This window comes from Mauremys reevesii, linkage group 1 (assembly GCF_016161935.1).
Source record: "Mauremys reevesii isolate NIE-2019 linkage group 1, ASM1616193v1, whole genome shotgun sequence".
Lineage (NCBI taxonomy): Eukaryota > Metazoa > Chordata > Testudines > Geoemydidae > Mauremys > Mauremys reevesii.
The window spans coordinates 354593892-354611427 of record NC_052623.1 but is presented as its reverse complement, the minus strand read 5'-3'; the positions used below and the strand labels follow the sequence as shown (position 1 = coordinate 354611427).

At 52.2% G+C, this 17536-nt stretch overlaps 1 protein-coding gene across 1 annotated transcript; it reads right to left on the bottom strand.

Moving 5' to 3' along the window:
• Window positions 1-1852: 1852 nt before the first annotated feature.
• On the bottom strand, window positions 1853-17290 carry ZC3HC1 (zinc finger C3HC-type containing 1). Its single transcript, XM_039519882.1, has 10 exons — window positions 17059-17290; window positions 14945-15056; window positions 14557-14707; window positions 12200-12283; window positions 11591-11718; window positions 9879-10036; window positions 8193-8436; window positions 4877-5083; window positions 3807-4016; window positions 1853-2472 (listed from the first exon to the last, which is right to left on the bottom strand). Exons 1-10 carry the CDS (start codon window positions 17193-17195, stop codon window positions 2404-2406), a joined length of 1500 nt encoding a protein of 499 aa, XP_039375816.1. The 5' UTR covers window positions 17196-17290; the 3' UTR covers window positions 1853-2403.
• Between the last annotated feature and the right edge of the window lie 246 nt (window positions 17291-17536).

Here is a 17536-nt window from a genome sequence, read left to right as displayed (position 1 = left end):
TTTGTTTTTAAAGTAGGTGCCTCAAATGCAGAGAGAAAAACAATATTAGTTTGAATCCGTCTCATTGAGTGGTTGGATCAGGTAGCTGGGAATCAGGACTCCTGGGTTCTACGCCCAGTTCTGGGAAGGTTCAAGCAGGGGGTTGCTAGGGCCTGATTCTATTCCCAGCTCATGGTGATTTGTTTTAGGTTCCTGGGCAAATCTTAACTTCTCCGGCTCAGTTTCCACAACTGTAAAATGGGGATAATATAATATGACCTACCTGACAGGGGCATTATGGGTTTTAATCCATGTTGGTAAAAAGGCTGGAAGTGGAATATTAAACCTCAGCTTGTAGCTAACTGAGAAAAAATGTAGGTGACAGAGTCCAATTTGGGTGAAAGGACCCCCCCCCGATAGAAATGAAAGGGAGCACAGCCTGGGGGGATCCCCTGGAAGTGACCCGCATGCTACAAGTGACAGTAGGTGGTGCTAGCAGGCACCAATCCTGCACTGATTGCAAGGCCTCTGGCTGGAGTGGCCACGGCAAACCAGCTGTTTGATCATGAATCAGCCAGAGCCAGGTCTGTCCGTAACCACAACCCTTCTTGTGGAAGTTTCCCGGCAGGGGGTTTTACTTGGCCAGCTCTTAGGATTCTCGGTTGGCTGCATTCAGGGGCTCGAACCCAGGTAGTTTCCATCGTGTATTTTGTGGGGTTTGGGGGCTCTCGTGCCACCATTTGACCCCACATCACCTTGGCACCTGAGCCATATTCTGATTGATCCACAGCTGGGTGGACTAAAGAGGAGACATGACAGCTGCAGGGGGCACCCGGGGCAGGCAGGAGATACATCAAGGGCACATCTATCCTTGGCCAAAAGGGGCTTGTTAATGGACTAGTCTATAAAAGCCTTTCAAGACTGTTGGACATGCCCAGATTCCCTAGAAGCAGGAGTTTGAATCCCAGCAGGAGCAGCTCAGCTCAGCTCAACTCCAAGGCAGAGTTGTATGCAGGGCAGACATGAAACCTGCAGAGGTCCAATCTGTGCAGTGTGGCTATTAGAGAGCCGTGCAACTTCCTTCTCAAGAGGGTTTGCTCAGTGTCCTGGAACAGCCTCCGCCAGCGTTGTGCATTGCACTGGCTCGCTGCCGTGCTCCACACCAGAGGTAGCTGCATTTTAGTGATGCCGGGGGTATAACATGTGAAGCATCCTAGGATCTATGGGATGAGTGGCACCATATGAATTCAGAAGTATTACTACTTCCCAGCGAGAAAGGAGTGGGGAGAAGAGACACTGGTGGGGGTAGATTTAGGGTGCCAGTTCTGGCTACAGAAGGGCCTCCTCTTTCTCTGCATTAACCTGCTGGAGAGGGGTGAACCCAGCAGGGCTTGGGTAAGCTCCAGCATGTTCTGCTGCTTCTTCAGACTTCTTGGGTTGGCCAAACTGGGCTGGAAGTTCCTGCGTCACATGAGCAAGGCCTGGGACTCTCAGTCCCAGCAGAAGGGCGGACAAGGCATCACAGGTTCTGTGGAGCCTTGTAGAAAGTGACCCGTGGGGGGCCCTACAGCTGCGATTGGATCCTCCCCCTCCTCTAAGCTCCCTCGCGCCTGCCTGGAGGCCCCCTGACCTGCGGACAAAGCCAGCCCGGCTCTTTCCGAGGTGCCAGAGCTTCTGGCAAGACATCCCGAGCCTGGCAGTGGGGTCGGAAAGGTACTTGGGGAACTGCACCCACTATGGGTCTGCTGGCAGGGAATCGGGGGAGGTGCTGTGCCCATGTGTGGTGAGCAGGGCCCCCAGCAGAACGCATCTATGCATGACTGCCCAGGCCTGGTCAGCCCCACCCCCGAAGGAAGGAGCGCCAGACAGCTAAGAAAAAAAAAACAGGGAAAGATTTTATTACCACCTGTCATCAATCCCCAAGCCAGTGGGGCCCTGGCTCATAGGCCCCTGTATGGTGTCCAGTGAGGGACAGGCCTCGGCCCGTCTGCTGCACTAACCTACGAAATGGATGTAGTTCCTTGGCAGAAAAAGATCCTTCCTGCATGGAGCCTGTTCTGGTTGGAGGTGGGGGAAATGCAGAGCCGGTGGAGGGCTGCCCCAGTGGCTCCGAGAGATGCAGTGGCAGCTTGCAAGGAGGGTGCAGGCTTTGGCGAATGTGCCCGTATGCTCACCCTCACCCTGTTTCAAATCAAACAGCCATGGGCTGCTGTTTACAGCCAGGGCTGAGTGTGGCCTTCACACCGTGCTTTGGGCACCCCCAAATTACCTGCATCCCCTGGGAAAGGGCTCCTGTTGCTCGCTGAGCCTGGAGGAGCGTCTCCAGGAGCGGCCTGGCAAACAACTGCAAAGCAGCTCTCTAACCCGACCCAATGTCCCTTGCAACCCGCCTGGCAGGCTTTCCCTGGCTGGAGCCAAGCGTCTTCAGGAGGAGCACATGGCTTCCCACTGCCGGAATATCCGGAACACCTTGCAGGATTTTACTGAGAGGCTCTGCAACAAGAAGAAAACAAGGGGACAATCAGAGGTCAAGTCACTCCAGCAGGGAGTTACACCCCAATCATAGAAGATCAGGGTTGGAAGGGACCTCAGGAGGTCATCTAGTCCAACCCCCTGCTCAAAGCAGGACCAAGCCCAACTAAATCCCCAAATCCCTAAATGGCCTCAAGGATTGAACTCACAACCCTGAGTTTAGCAGGCCAATGCTCAAACCACTGAGCTCTCTCCCCTCCACCCTCAATGGCCCAGCTGGGGGGTTCCCTCAAAAGCCCCAGGAGAGAGGACAGACAAAGTGCAAGAGGACAGAACCACTGGCACGTTCATCCAAGGGTCACACTTGCTTTACAGACACTAGCCCTTATCATTACATAATCCCATTTTACTGAAGGGGAAACCGAGGCATGGAATGGGGCGGTGACAGTGAGAGCCAGGAATAGAATTGAGATCTCCTGATTCCCAGGCCTGGGCTCTAACCTCCAGCCTATGCTTGTTCTATCATCCTGATAAATTATCTGTCAAACTCTACCACCTTTCAGAGGCTGGCCCAGACGGCAGCTGTATGTGGCACATCTGGGACAGACACCCAGCTATCCTGTCCGTGATACAAACTGCTTGAATCTTCAAAGACAAATGTTGAAAACCCAACCCCCGCAGCCCTCCCAAGTTAGAGCAAAGGTCATTCTCCAACACAAGAGTCTGGGCGAGTAAAACTGACAAACAGCGCCTGTCTTTCGGGGTAGCTCGGGCCAGTTTTGGCTAAGATAGAGGTAGTGATGTCAAAATCAGGCTTATAATGGGAAGCTAGGTTCAACCTTCTCTATAGGGACTAGTACCTCTCCATGGCTATGCTGACAGTCCCTCTCTAACATGGCATATTTATATACGCATGTGTGCTGCACACAGGGTTGCTACAAATATCTTCAGCACCTTCTACGCTGTCCAGGCTCTGCTTTCACCTTCACTTTCCCCCTGGATAGACAGACTCACCAGACTCCATCTGTGTAAGTTACTAGCAGCTTCAGGCTCCAGCTAATTTTTCCCTTACAGAGCTGGGGCACTTTGAGTCAGTGAGTTTGTGGAGCTGGAAAGTGGATGACGCTCCAGCTGTTTCTGAATGGGCAGCGTGCGTCAGTCAGGGCTACTAGCGATCAAAACCCTTTCTGGCGGATCAGAACCAAGCTGCCCCAAATTTTGTACGTAGGATCTCAGCCCAAGGTAGAATTTTAATGCCAAGTTTAAAGCAAACTGGAGTAGGCCTTTGGGAGCTCGGGGGGTTCAAAGATTGAGGCGGGTTTCAGTTTTGGGATCTCAATTGCTAGAGCTCTCACCACAAGCTCTGCGTCAGCTGCTCTGTCTGATTTCCTGGCGGCCAGGAGGACATTCAGCACCACCCGCCAGCCAGGCTCCGCCTTCACAGATGTCCGCTCCGATTGGTCGCCGGTGTCCTCTGAGACGGCCTTCTCCTGCACTGGGTTGACCCAAGGGCACCAGTCGCGGTGCTGAGAGCTGGGATCAAAGAAGCTTCTGGTGGAAGTGTCCTGCAGAGAGAGGAGAGGAGAATGGGTCTAAACCAGGGAGGGGCGTGACCACTTGTTTTAAAGAGACGTTATTAACAATACAGTCAGACACTGATTTAAAATCACCCCCGACTCCAGCCTCCAGAGCCATGCTGGGGAGCCCTCTCCAGGGCAGCAGAGAACAGCAGAGCACCACCACCCAGGACACGGGTGTCATTCATCTCCAAGGCTGTCTGGGGAAGGGTAGGTTCCATCCCGCAGCCTGGGACCGTCCCAGGGGAAAGTATCTGACAACTGCCAGTGAAAGAAGCCAATTCCGTGGGCCCTGCAGTAGCCCTTTCAAATCTCCCATTAGTTCACCTGAGCTGGAGGGGCCATCTTTAGAGTGTTTCCGCGGACCCTCTGCTGAGGCTTAAAGGAGCAATGATGGCGCTTTGATAAGGTGACACTTGTCCCACCACCAAGGACACCGCTCCATGACCCTGATTCAGGACTTGAAGGCCATCAAGCAGCCACCAGAGGGAAGCAACTTCCCATCACAGCCAGGCCCATCTGGATTAAAACCCACAACCTAGAGGTGTGAAAGGCCCCACATCCCATTACCTTCCTCCTGATCCCTCCTAGGCCTGACTTTGTTGGATCTGGGACGAGGCGGAAGGTCTAATTTCCCCATGCTGGATAGAATGATAGGGTTGGTCGGGTGTGGGTGTGGGTGATATATGTTCTCTCCGCTTCAGGGGATGCAGCCAGGACAGAGCAACACATGGACGAGGAAGCAAGTTGCGAAGACTTTGCTAGCAGCAGGGAAAACCTGACCTGGGTTCTTGAGAGAATGGCAAATTCTCTCGTTCGTTCTCCTTGGCGCGTGGCCAGGCACTCACCGAACTACTGGAAGAGCAGAGGCGCGCCCGCTTGGCTCTCCTGTGAGGGCTGGATGGCACCTCCACACTGTCCCCCTGCCCCATGCTGCGGGTTACCGGGCGGCTCCTCGTCGACGGGCTTGATGCCTCCGGCTCGGCCCGGTCCATGGGGCCTGAGCCATCCCAGCTCCGCATACGGGCTGTCACGGGGGACGGGCTCTTCTCGTGCTACCAATGGGAAGGAGAGGGAGGGGAAAGTTAGCCCCTGATGGACAGCACTAGGTAGCAGAGTTCCTATGGTGACCAGCACTTCCTCAGCTGCTGGAGGAAGGGACCTGCACTCGAAGCCCAGCAGAGCCTCATGCCTAGTACTACTCACCCCAGCTCGAAAGCCTGGGTAGGCGCTGTAGGGAGCGGATCCGAGTGGCTGGCACATCACTTACCTCTCTCCCTCAGTCCAACCGATCCATATACAGCCAGCCCTACCCAAGTGCAGCCTGACCAGACCCTACGCTTTTGGGGAGACCTTTGTTCTGAGCACGTTCCCAGGGCTGGCCCCAGACAACCAGCCTGAAAATACCCATGTGTGCGGGACGAAAGACGGCACAGGCCACTGCCCATAACAAATGCCGCTTGCTGCCCCGAGCCTGCCACCTGCAAGGCCCAGCTGAGGCTTCCTGACCTCTGGTGCCAGCACCTTTGCAGGAGAGGTGGAAGTGCTGCACTGATCCTAGCTGTCATACTTCCTCCTCCTCGGGAGGTGGCGCTGTGCCCAGGGTAAGGGCTTTAGCACTTTCTGCAGCGTCAACACCCAATTAGTTTGCGGTGATGTGAGTGACTGAACCTAGGGCATGCAACTGTAAAAATACATTAAAATCCAACCACCACCCAGCCGGGAAATGAGCGTTTACATGGGTGCTACAGAACACCCTGAGATTTATTCCACGCTCATCCCCAGGTATCTGAACGCCGCTAGCCTTCAGACTCCCTGAGCAAACGACAGTATATCGCATCCCCACTCCTCCAAAAACCCGCTGGGGCTCTCCAACAAAGGGTATTCTCCCACCCTCTAGGCTTTGCCACAGCTACCTCGCCAACGGCCTGGATACAACTCCCGTGCTATTCCCAAAGCGGGCAGAGGGGTTGCTCAAGTCCAAAGCGGTGTGAGATATCCCCCCATCACAGGGATGAAATGCCTGGATGCTGAAGCTAAAGAAGGGACATTTTTGACAGAGAGGGTAATTAACCATCGGAATAACTTGCCATGGCGGATTCGCCATCACTGACCATTTTAAAATCAAGATGGGATGTTCTTCTAAGAGATCTGCTCTAGGAATTAGTTTAGGGACATTCTCTGGCCTGTGTTACCCAGGAGGTCAGACCGGAGGGTAACAATGGTCCCTTCTGCCTGGGGAATCTATGGAAGAGTGAGACTTAGGTTTCATCCCAGAGCTTGCCCCCACGGGCTGTTCCACTAGACACTCCCAGAACTAGCCTGCGCGCTGAATTGTCAGGGGTAGCTCTGGGATGACGGACCGAGCGCACGTTGAGGAGTTGGGGGCATTTTTCCCCATCACTCACCGCGGGATCTTGACCACCCCAGAGGTGTCTATACATAAAAATAGTCAGAGGCCAACATTTTCAAAAGCCACATTGATGGAGGTGCCTGGATTTCAGAGACCCCTGGGGGCGGATTCCCATCGGCACTGAGCACCTACAGCTCTGAGTAAGTCACTGAGAGCTGCGGGTGCTCAGCACTTCGGCAAACCTGGCCTAAAATGCAGGCTATCGATGGCGACTTTGGAAAGTTTGGGCTGTAGAGAAAATTCCAGCCTGTGGGGCCCACAGTCAGGCACCTCCCACAGGCATTGTATCCCCTTTAAAAAGGGGCAGAAGTAACCCCTTCTCCTCTTCCCCAATGGTCTCTCCCAGGGACCTGGCTTCGGAAATCTGCCCGGGTGAGAGGGATCGGTGCTCACAGCACACGACGCTCCCTGATTTATAATGAAATCCTTCAGTCCTGCTGTTTTTGCAGCTTCATCCCCCCGTTACTCTGCAGCAACAAAGCTGGGGCTGCGCTGGGAACCTGGCCTTGATAACGGCACCAAAGCTCCCTTTCATGCCAACCCCCAAGAGAGGGATGAAAGGAGGGCCTGCAGGGGGTCACCCCATAAAAGCGGCGAGATTGGAAACACGGCAGCGTGACAGAGCCCAGGCGGGGGGAGAGCTGCCTTGAGTGCACAAGCTCTCAATAACCAGCTTAAAGAGACCCTTGGGAATCGGTGCTTGGGCATCGGAACCAGGTTCCACTGGAAAGAATGCTCATGTCTGCAGACCTGGATCAAACAAGGAGCCATCTTCGCTTGGGGGCAATGGCAAAAGGATGCTGCCAGCTACTGTGCTGTAAATCAGAAATCCACCCCAAGTCCCCACCTGGGACCAGAGCCTGATCCCAATTACAGTGGTGCAAATCTGGAGGAGCCGCAGAGCACGGTGCCGTAATATAGTCAACAGCCACTTCCCTACCTGCGGAGTCCAGGCCAGAATTTAGGGAGAGCCCATGGGATCAGGCAGCACAGGCTACGTTTAGTTTCTGGAGTTGGGAGCCAGAGAAAACCACTGGGTTTTGTCCACGTTCAGTGGCCTAAATAAAGAGCCCCCGTTCATCACAACCGAGCCCAGCCTCTTGTCAAGCACACGGGCCAGGACAGTGGGCATTTGGGGGATTTAACCTCTCAGCAAAATGCTCGATTCCCACAGCCTCCCCCCACCAGCTGGCACTTGGCGGCTGCTTTCCAGCAGGATTACGACAGTGCTAAGGTAAGTCCCTGCCTGGCCTTAAACTACCAGTTCACGTCGCTTTAACATTCCCACAAGAGACAATCTAATTTCAGATCTACGCAGGGAGCTCCACCCCAGCAAACCAACGCGCCGCTGGAGGGCAGTCAGGGATGTGGCTTCAGTTGGCCAAAAAGAGGGGTGGGGGTCACTAGACTGTGATAAGCGCACTCGTCTTTTCTGCTGCAGCACTCCTAACCCACCTGGCTCCTCAACCCAAACCGAGATCCCATGAGTGGCAACACAGGGGGCTGTCCCTGGACCATCATGCTGGCCCAGACATTTCTCCTTCCCTAGGACGTACATCTAGCTCCATACAAACAGCACGTCTGAAGATGGAACAGTAAATACACTGCCATGAAGGCCTTCCACACCCATCACAATTACAGGCCTTTTCACAAGGCCACAGGGCTTCAGCACGCACAGCTTTGCTAGGTGTCTCCATCTCTCTCCAAAGAAACGTGGAGGAACTTCTCCGACTGAGGGAGGTGAAGCGTACCTGCTCCGAGCCCGGAGGAAAGGTCGTGTCCTGGCTCCTCGTGATCATCCTGCGGGGAGACGTGGGCACCAGTGGGGTCCGGTCCGAGCGTGCCTCTGTGGGCGTGGTGGGAGTGCTGCCGAGTCCAAAGGAAGAGTCCAACTCGAGCATGGAAGACTCAATCTGATGGAAACCCCACAGCCCCACCTTCCTCATGCAGCGGGAACACGTGATCACCGGGAGGTGCATGGACACTGACGTAGGGCTGTGTGTTGGAGGCACGGTAGAGTGGGGTGAAGAGAGAAAGTCAGGAACAAATCTAGCACTTCCTCAAAACTGATCCTGATTTTTAGAACAAACAGATGTATTTGGTAGATTAAACATTTAGTTCAGCGTTCCCCAAACTTCTGAAAGCTGAGCTCCCACTTCCAGGAAACCAATCGCACCCCCCCCATGCGCTGTTAAAAGTCTACACATTTTAATCTATACACCATCTTGCACACACACCTCAGTTAGCTCTTTGCATGGGTCCTTCCTTTCCTTTCTTTCATGCTTTGATGAGCAGCAAAATAATCAACAGTGTTGACATTTATTTGAAATAGCATCATTGGCATCTAAGTCAGCATCATTGGCATCTAAGTTAATGGGGCAGTTGACAGCTCAGAGCTATTGTTTCAGGCTCTCTGCAAACTCAGGCAGCTGTCTCTCTCTGCATCAGTTACTTCACTTCATGGTTTTGGAGGTTCTTTGCAAGCATAGCAGCTAGAGCAAGGCTGGGCAAACTTTTTGGCCCGAGGGCCACATTGGGGTTGCAAAACTGTATGGAGGGCCGGGTAAGGAAGGCTGTGCCTCCCCAAATAGCCTGGCCCCCGCCCCCATCTTCCCCCTCCAACTTCCTGTCCCGACTGCTCCCCTCAGAACCCCCGACGTATCCAACCCGCCCGCTCTTTGTCCCCTGACCGCCACCTCCTGGGACCCCCCACCCCTAACCGCCCCCCGGGACTCCACTCCCATCCAACCCCCCTGCTCCCAGTCCCCTGACTACCTTGACCCCTATCCACCCCTCCCACCCCCAACAGGCCCCCGAGACTCCACACCTATCCAACCCCCCGGTCCCTGATCCCTATCCACACCCCCATCCACTGACAGGCCCCCCAAGACCCCATGCCTATCCAACCCCCCCATTCCCTGACCCCTATCCACACCCTCGCCACCCGGGACTCCCATGCTTATCCAACCCCCACCTGTTCCCTGACCGCCCACCCGGACCCTCTGCCCCTTATCCAACCCCTCGGCCCCAGCCCCCTTACCATGCCGCTCAGAGCGGCATATCTGGCAGCTGCGCCGCCCGGCTGGAGCCAGCCGCGCGCCGCCCAGAGCACTGCCCACACGGCGGCGTGGCTCTGCGGAAGAGGGGAGACGGTGGGGGAGGGGCCGAGGACAAGCCTCCTCGGCCGGGAGCTCAGGGGCCGGGCAGGACGAGGCCTGCGGGCCGGATGTCGCCCACCTCTGAGCTACAGGCCAACACTTTTTAAACAATGGAACCCCAGGCCCTGGAGAGGACAGTCCTTTGTGCTCCAGCCTCCTCGGCTTCTGACGGGTTTCATAGCAAAGTACAGCAAAGCGCTACCTACATTTTGAAGCGTGTGTAGGATATTTACAAACAGCATTTTAGCTTTCACCGTCAGAGATTAGTCATCTACTGACCTGTAAGCCCAGCCACAGAGGGCCAGGATGCAGGCGGGGACATGTACTTGAAAGAGGTCAGAGCCCAATTTCACTGGTGTTTTCTCCCCTTCGGCTTTGCATTCGAGTTCCTCCTCGATCAGATGCAGGAGAAGGCTGATTTTATCTTCCGTCAAGGACTGCAGAGGACACACGACTCAGTCATGGTCTGGGAGGGTCAGGAGCCTGCTTGTGCTCCCTCAAACAGAGTTCCAATACACAGGGCACACCTGGAGCAAAGACTGTCTCTATTTGGGGCTCTGATCTCAGTACTACTGTACTACAAACACATGATTACACTGTTGCAATCAGGAAAGTGGCTGTGGAAAAAGTGTCACCTTCCTACTCCTCAGATGGGTTCCCTGGGTGTTTTCAGAATCAGGGCTGCTGGCGTTAGCGACCGGTGTAGGGTTCTACTCCTGTTAGCTCTTCAGAACCAGCACAGAGAGGGGGATGGATTCTATCCTGCCTCATGCACGAGCAAAAGAATCATCAACTAAATTCTGATTGCCTCCACCCCCTAGAAGGCCGCCCAGGTGAAATGGAAAGTGGAATGTGGCTGCAGAATCTTCATTACTGACAATGGTGCAGGAGGCAGAATGAACCCAGCTTGACTCTCAGATCCCAAAGGGCGGGGGCAGTGTGTGTGTGTAAACTGAGCATATTGATGGGGAATCGCTGAGACACAATGAGGAAGGAGCCCCAGGGTCCCATTGTCGGGGAGGCCCTTTTCAGAACGGAACGTTAGGAAGGACACAGATGGGATACAGAAATGTGTTCAGTGCCCATTGCCTTGGCAACACCTATTGTCCACACCCCTTATGGCTTTTAAACCTAAGCCAATATATATGCTATCCATGGAGGTAGCTAAGTCAACCATCTCCACTGTTATTCCTTTCCAACCAACTGATGAACCAGCAAATAAGTTCCACCCTGGTGTCATACTGAGAGACACCCAAACAACCTGACTATATCTACGGGCCTTCATACGTGGCTGATGGGCACTAGACCCAATGCTCTGGGCAACCATTAGAAGATGAGATTTTAGGGGCTGCTACTTTCTGGTTGCTCTATCTTACAATCACCGTGCAGCTAACGAGACAAGGCTGGTGGCTACTTCCTGCTCAGGACACCTCACTGATTAATGCGAGTAACTGTTACTGAGGTGAGAGTCTGCTGGTAGGCCTGGCCTCCTTCCCTCTGCAGCTAAAGGCATGCTGTGCAAAAAGGAGTCCACCGTCTCCTTCCCATGAAGCGTTTCCACGTGAAGCAGTGGGAACCTGAGGCTGCTGACATCTTTATGCACATTTGCAACATTGGGACACGTAAACCCACTTCCGGGGGCTGCCTCCCCAAACTGTGCAATTACTGGACACAATTTTGAAAACCATCTTTAAAAAAAACCTTAGGAAATTCCACACCAAAACCTTTGTTAGGAGAATGTTGCGGTTGCAAAATTAAGCTCTCAAACGTCAGCGAGCACCTCAGGTTACCCATGCAGACTATTAAAACTGTAGGACGATGCATGCGCAAGGGGCAGAGCTAAGGTTACCCAGGCAACTCTCACTTCAGCCTTTCTTGGCTTCTGACGTCTCAACCTTAGTGTCATTTTTATATGGGTTTAGACAGTGCCAGCATGCCAGGCACCTTCATCTGACCCTCCCCACTTCTCCCAATGGTGAGCACACACTCACCATATTTTTCAGATCCTCTGGTTTCAGAGAGGGCAGCTGAAGTTCTAGCTGACACAGGCTTTGAAAGCGATCCAGGAAGTCACTGACAAGGGCTATTGGCTCGCCAACCAGTAAAACGGCAAAGCGATCTATTAGGAAGCAAAAAGCAGGAGGCTTCAGTTTCAATGCAGATCCCTGCCCTCTTGTCACTTCACAGAGAGAGAGAACAGGAATCAGTGATGCCAAATTAAAAATAAGGGTCTTCCTGCCATTAAAAGGCCAAGCACAAAAAGCATGGACCTACTATTTTGTTCTCTTTCGGGTCACCTTTAAGCCTGATCCATTGGTGAAACGTGACTCAACTTCCTAGTGACGTGAGGGCTGTGAAAAAGATAAATTCTCTAACCCTTTACAAATGCCGAGTCATGCAATCCCCTCCACAGCCCGAGCATAGTTTTTAACAGTCATCTCTCTCTGTCAAAAGGGGCTGTAACAACCTTGTAGGTAGATGCTATTGAAGGCCATGCTATGAGACGGCCAATACAAAAGGAGAGAGGGGAGTAAGACTAGAAAGGAAGAAAGAGAGCATGTTCTTGGACCGTTGCCCAGGTTGGACTTAGTGACACCTACCTGGACAGGGGCTGTCGGGCCAGAAACAGAACTTCTCATGGGCAGTACACAAAGCTTTCTTCAGCTCCGCACACCTCTCCTTGTCTGAAAGGCAAACAGCACTGAAATCTAGGTAGCTGCGGAATTATCTTCCACAGGAAGCGCGTGGGACATTTCAATCTAGCTGGACAAAGCTCAGGAGAAGACAGCGCACTGGCAGAGGGATGGCTGGAGGAGAGCTAACAGGGTGTCTAACAGCTCTAAAACAGGGGTCGGCAACCTTTCAGAAGTGGTGTGCTTAGTCTTCATTTATTCACTCTAATTTAAGTTTTCGCGTGCCGGTAATACATTTTAATGTGAAGATCTCTATAAGGCTATAATATATAACTAAACTGTTGTATGTAAAGTAAATAAAGTTTTCAAAATGTTTAAGAAGCTTCATTTAAAATTAAATTAAAATGCAGAGCCCCCCAGACCGGTGGCCAGGGGCCGGGCAGTGCGAGTGCCACCGAAAATCAGCTCGTGTGCCGCCTTCGGCACATGTGCCATAGGTTGCCTACCCCTGCTCTAATGTCTACGGTGGTGTCATTTTGTCTGATATTTGCATGGATGGATGCATACAAATCTGCCCTGCAGGAACCCTGAAAAGTTACTGACTGCAGATTTAACGTCTCATCTTAAACCACCTCCCATTCCTTTCCCCTTGGCCTATAGCAGAACCCCATCCCATTGGGGGCAGACTGCCTCATACTCTCTGCCCCACCAGCTCGTCTTCCCTGCAGATAACTCTGTTGGGCCCCACACTCATTTCTCCCTGCCCTGTCTTACCTTCATCCTTACTCTCTCTTCCCACACTGGTTCATGCTCTGAAGGAGCAGTCAGGAACCAGCAGCAGTGCGGAGCAGGGCAGGTTACGAGGGAAAGAAGGGGATATTCTCAGCCAGGCAAAACCTATTCCACCTCCCTGCAGCCACAAACCCTCTCTCTCCTGTGGCACATTGCCCCCAAGTGGTCATCATGAAACCGTAGGAGTTTGCCAATGTCCAGGTGTTGGGGGGGGAGGGGTTGGAAATTAAGAACTTGGCTAAAGATAAATTTAATTCTCCTTTTAAGTTGATCAACCCCACCTCCCGCCCGCCCCCCACAGAACCAAATCATTTACTAATAAAATAAAAAAATTCTACTGTGCTTTGATCACCTCAAGTTACTTAGATTGTAAACTCTGTGGGGCAGGGACCATCTGTTTGTACCGCACCTAGCACTGTTGGAGATGCTACAGTAATACAAAGAATACTTGATTCTAAGTAGGTACTATTATCAATACACTAATTTGACCAGTAGCTACTTAAAGTGACTATTTAATTAATAAGGAGGGGTCAACAGTCTGAATGAAACTGGAAAAAAAAAGAAAGGGACGAAAAGAGACGCATGATAAAACCCAACCACAGGTTGCCTCAATCAGGCATTGTTATTAATCCAAGCGTTGTTATGTGTTATGCAAACAATTATATGTCCCCTAGTGGACATGCAAATAAGATTTAAAGCAAAGTGATACGAATGGACAAGTTATTGTTATTTATCACACGCTGATGTACTCGTCTCCATAGCAGACACAAAAGGGAGAGAGACTCACTGGCTGGAAGCGTTTGCTTGACCAAAAGAAGCAGAGCGCACTAGTTTCAATTGTGGGTGTGGGTTAATATGGTCTCCAGGCAAAGGAATAAACAGGGAAGGAGAGCAAGTGAAAGGGCGGTGAAACCATCGTACTCCAAGGCGAAGGGGAAAACTTGAGATTGGTTGCTAGACTAGAAAAAACAACATAAAGTGAACAGAACAGGGAGAGAGAGTTTAACTGCGAACAATTCCCCATAAATCCTTTGTTACAAAGGAAATGCCAGACTGGCTCAGAGCAGTGGCCCCTTATTACTTGTATTGCCATAGCATCTAGGAGCCCGACGCAAGGACCAGGATACCTTTGTGCTAGGTGCTGTCCAAGCACAGAACGAAAAGATGGTCCCTGCAGAGGTCAGTACCAGCTGCTTCAGGAGATGGTGCAAGAAACCCTGCAGTGGAACAACCTGCCCCCCGGGAAATCTCTTCCCAGCCCCTGGTAGTAGAGCTCAGTCGATGCCCTCAAGCAGGAGGTTTTATGATCTTTAAAACCCAAGGGTGTTTTTAAACTTGGGTGCATGAACTTAAACATGCTAAACAAGCGGCTCCATTTTCAGAGATGCCCCAGCTTCCAGAGAAAATACCAAATGTAAATGCCCCAGTATGAATTTAGGTGCCTGCTCTAGGCCCTTCGATGTGAAATCTTTAGTTTTATTTCCAGATTCGGAACAAAGCGATCGGCCGTATGGAGAGACTGTTGTACGTACACTTGTTGAAGTCAAATGCCAGCTGCAAACTTGCACAGAGGAAGGCCTGGCAGCTGGAGCACTTCAGCATGTCACTCTCTATATTGGTCCATCCATATTTGGCACATATCAGGGGGGACAGCTCATGAGGTTTGCCTGCCCACTTCAAAGAGTGCTCATGTTAAGGACAACAATACAGAGACATCACAACTGTATTCAGCTAAATACTTGGCCCAACCAAACAATTCACCTGGGTCTTTATTGAAGGACACCTTTTAGGAAACGGAGTGGCTGGGTGAAGAGACATGCATGGGGGCTGACTGCCATGAGAAATTGTGGGTTGGTTTTTGGTGGGAGTGTAGGGGTAGGTCAGCTTTTGATACAGAAAGCCCAACACCAAAAAGGATATAGTAAACGTTTCTACTCTGCTGAAGAAGGCTTCTTTACTAGTTGTCTCAAAAGGAAGAGCATCTATTTGTGAAGATCCATTAGTTGATTCTGACAAGGCAGATGTGTCCTTTCTAAAATAAAGCAACAGGTCAGCAAGCAAAGTTCCTTGGCCCTCTGCGTAAAGATTTCATTAATGTTCTAGAAAAATGCATATTACAGCAATGAGTCCACAACACCTCTACCAATCTCACCCTTCAAGATTAACCTCAAAACAATTTTTTTCCAAAAGCCCTGCAAACCTCAGATTCTAAAAAGTGTTAACAAAACAAAGGTCAATTAAGAGAAAAATGGAACAAAGTTGTACACCAAACATCAGCGTGCAATCTCCTGACACTGATCAGTAACAGCTGGTGATATGCATTTGCCACGAGGGTTCCCCCACCTCTTTTCCAAATCTGGTGAAGTAATACGGAAAACTGATACTAAATCTGAGAACTTTGCGATGGAGCAGCATGATTCAGTGGCTTAAATTGCAGCAAGGGAGGTTTAGGTTGGACATTAGGAAAAACTTTCTAACTATCAGGATAGTTAAGCACAGGCAAAAATTGCCTAGGGAGACTGGGGAATCTCCATCATTAGAGATTTTTAAGACCAGGTTAGACAAACACCTGTCAGGAATGGTCTAGCTCAGTGGTTCTCAAACCTTTGTACTGATGACCCCTTTCACACAGCAAGCGTCTGAGTGCAACTCCCCCTTAAATATATAAAAAAGTGTTTTTTAATGTATAACATCATTATAAATGCTGGAGGAAAAGTGGGGTTTGGGTGGAGGCTGACAGCTCACAAAACCCCATGTAATAACCTCATGTCCCCCTGAGGAGTCCCGACCCCCAGTTTGAGAACCCCCGGTCTAACTACTACGTAGTCTTGCCTTGAGTGCAGGGGACTGGACTAGATGACCTCTACAGTTTCTTTCAGTCCTACAGTTCTATGATTCTATGACAGGGTACAAGACTGGGAGCAAGAAGACTTTGGTTCTCTTCCCATCGCGAGGCTACATTAGCTTCTGGGGTGAAAAAAAGACTGTGAAGCACTGTTAAAGAAAAAGTGTGAATTTCTTATTTAATATTTCCTTATGGTAACATCCAGAGGCCTTGATTGAGCCTGTGCTGCTTTTGACACCACCAATAACGCCCTCCTTAAAATCTTGTGCTCCCTTAGCTTCTGTAAATCTGTCCTCTCCTGGTTCTCCTCCTATTTCTCTATTTTTTCTTTTCGACATCTCCTTTGGCAGGTCTTCCTCCTCCCCTCTCCATGAGAGAGTCCTCCCTTGTCTTGTCCTCTTCTCCCTTTAGATCTTCTTGCTAGATGGCTTCAACCACCAGCTTTTCACTGATGAATTACAAACCTTTTTCTTCATTTGTGAGCCTCCGTCCAATTCCACATCAGAACCTAGCAAATACACTTTACCTCCTTGATACGTTGCTGTCAATTTTAAATTAACTTTTGGCCAAACCTGAACTTGTAATAGCCTCTCTGAAACCTTCCCCACTCCACCCATTCTTGGTCACCTTTAAAAAAATACCACAACCCTCCACGTCACCCCAGCCAAAAAACGTGGGGGCCATCTTCAGCGCCGACACTTCCTCACCACTCCTAGCCAGGGCTGTGCTTAAGTCCAGCCACACAGGGAGTCAATTTTGGTTCCCAATGGGAAAATCAATCCACTTGAGAGTCAGCTGCTGTAAGCACAAAGGCTTTGCGCCAACTGGACCCGACCACGGGGCTGTGCTGACAACGTGGCAGCTACAATAGGGCCCATCGCACGGCAAACACCGGCCTCCTCCGAGATGCCAGGGCTGAAGGGGCAGGCGCCCGCCTCAGGCCAGGCAAACGAGAGGCCTCAGAATACAAAGCCTCTGCCAGGTTCACCACCCGGGGGCCCTCGCCCCAGCCCGGCTCGAGAGGGACACCTCGCCTGCCCGGGCCCACGTGGCCGTAACGGCGCCCACGCTGGGGGGGGGGCACGGCTGACCCCGCGTGGGGCTGCAGCCCCCTCGCCACGGGGCCCAAGGCAGGTGCCGAGGGGGGGTGACCAGCTGTTCTGTCCCCCCCCCCCCGATCCCCGCTCACCCCTCCAGCCCGGCCTCCTCCGGGGCGATGCCCCCGTCGATCAGCTCCCGGATCTTCTGCGGGGTGACGGCCGGGGACTTCGCTTTGCCCCCCGGCCCCGCCTCGCTCTCCGGGGCGGCAGCGCTGGGCGCCGCCATCTTGGTCCCGCACTGTGTAACCTTCCCCCCGCGGGGGCGGGAAACAAGGAGCCGGGGAACTACCGTTCCGGCCCCACACGGAGGGCGCTCCAGGGCCCTCTCATCTCCACCCCCGGATTAAGGGGAGTAGCCTCCCATGGGGGGCACTGAGCGAGATCCTCCCTCCCCCTTGCCATAGGGGGAAGCCTCCAAATCCATCCCTAGTACAGGGAGCCTCCCTGACAAGGAGACAGGGCTTGGGAGGAGCATAAGGGGAGTAAAGAGGAGGGTGTGTGTCTACACTGCACCTGCGCTACAGCGGGGAGCGAGGGTTACTGGGGGTGCGTCTCCACTGCCGGAGC

Bases quoted from the DNA above. Each gene is read 5' to 3' on its own strand.
- ZC3HC1 (XM_039519882.1), bottom strand. From the start codon at position 17,195: ATGGCGGCGCCCAGCGCTGCCGCCCCGGAGAGCGAGGCGGGGCCGGGG. The intron at 5,084-8,192 runs GTACGCTTCACC...TCCCATTGGTAG, and splicing joins TTCCTCCGGGCTCGGAGCAG to CACGAGAAGAGCCCGTCCCC. The intron at 2,473-3,806 runs GTGAGAGCTCTA...TTCTTGTTGCAG, and splicing joins CAGCTGACGCAGAGCTTGTG to AGCCTCTCAGTAAAATCCTG.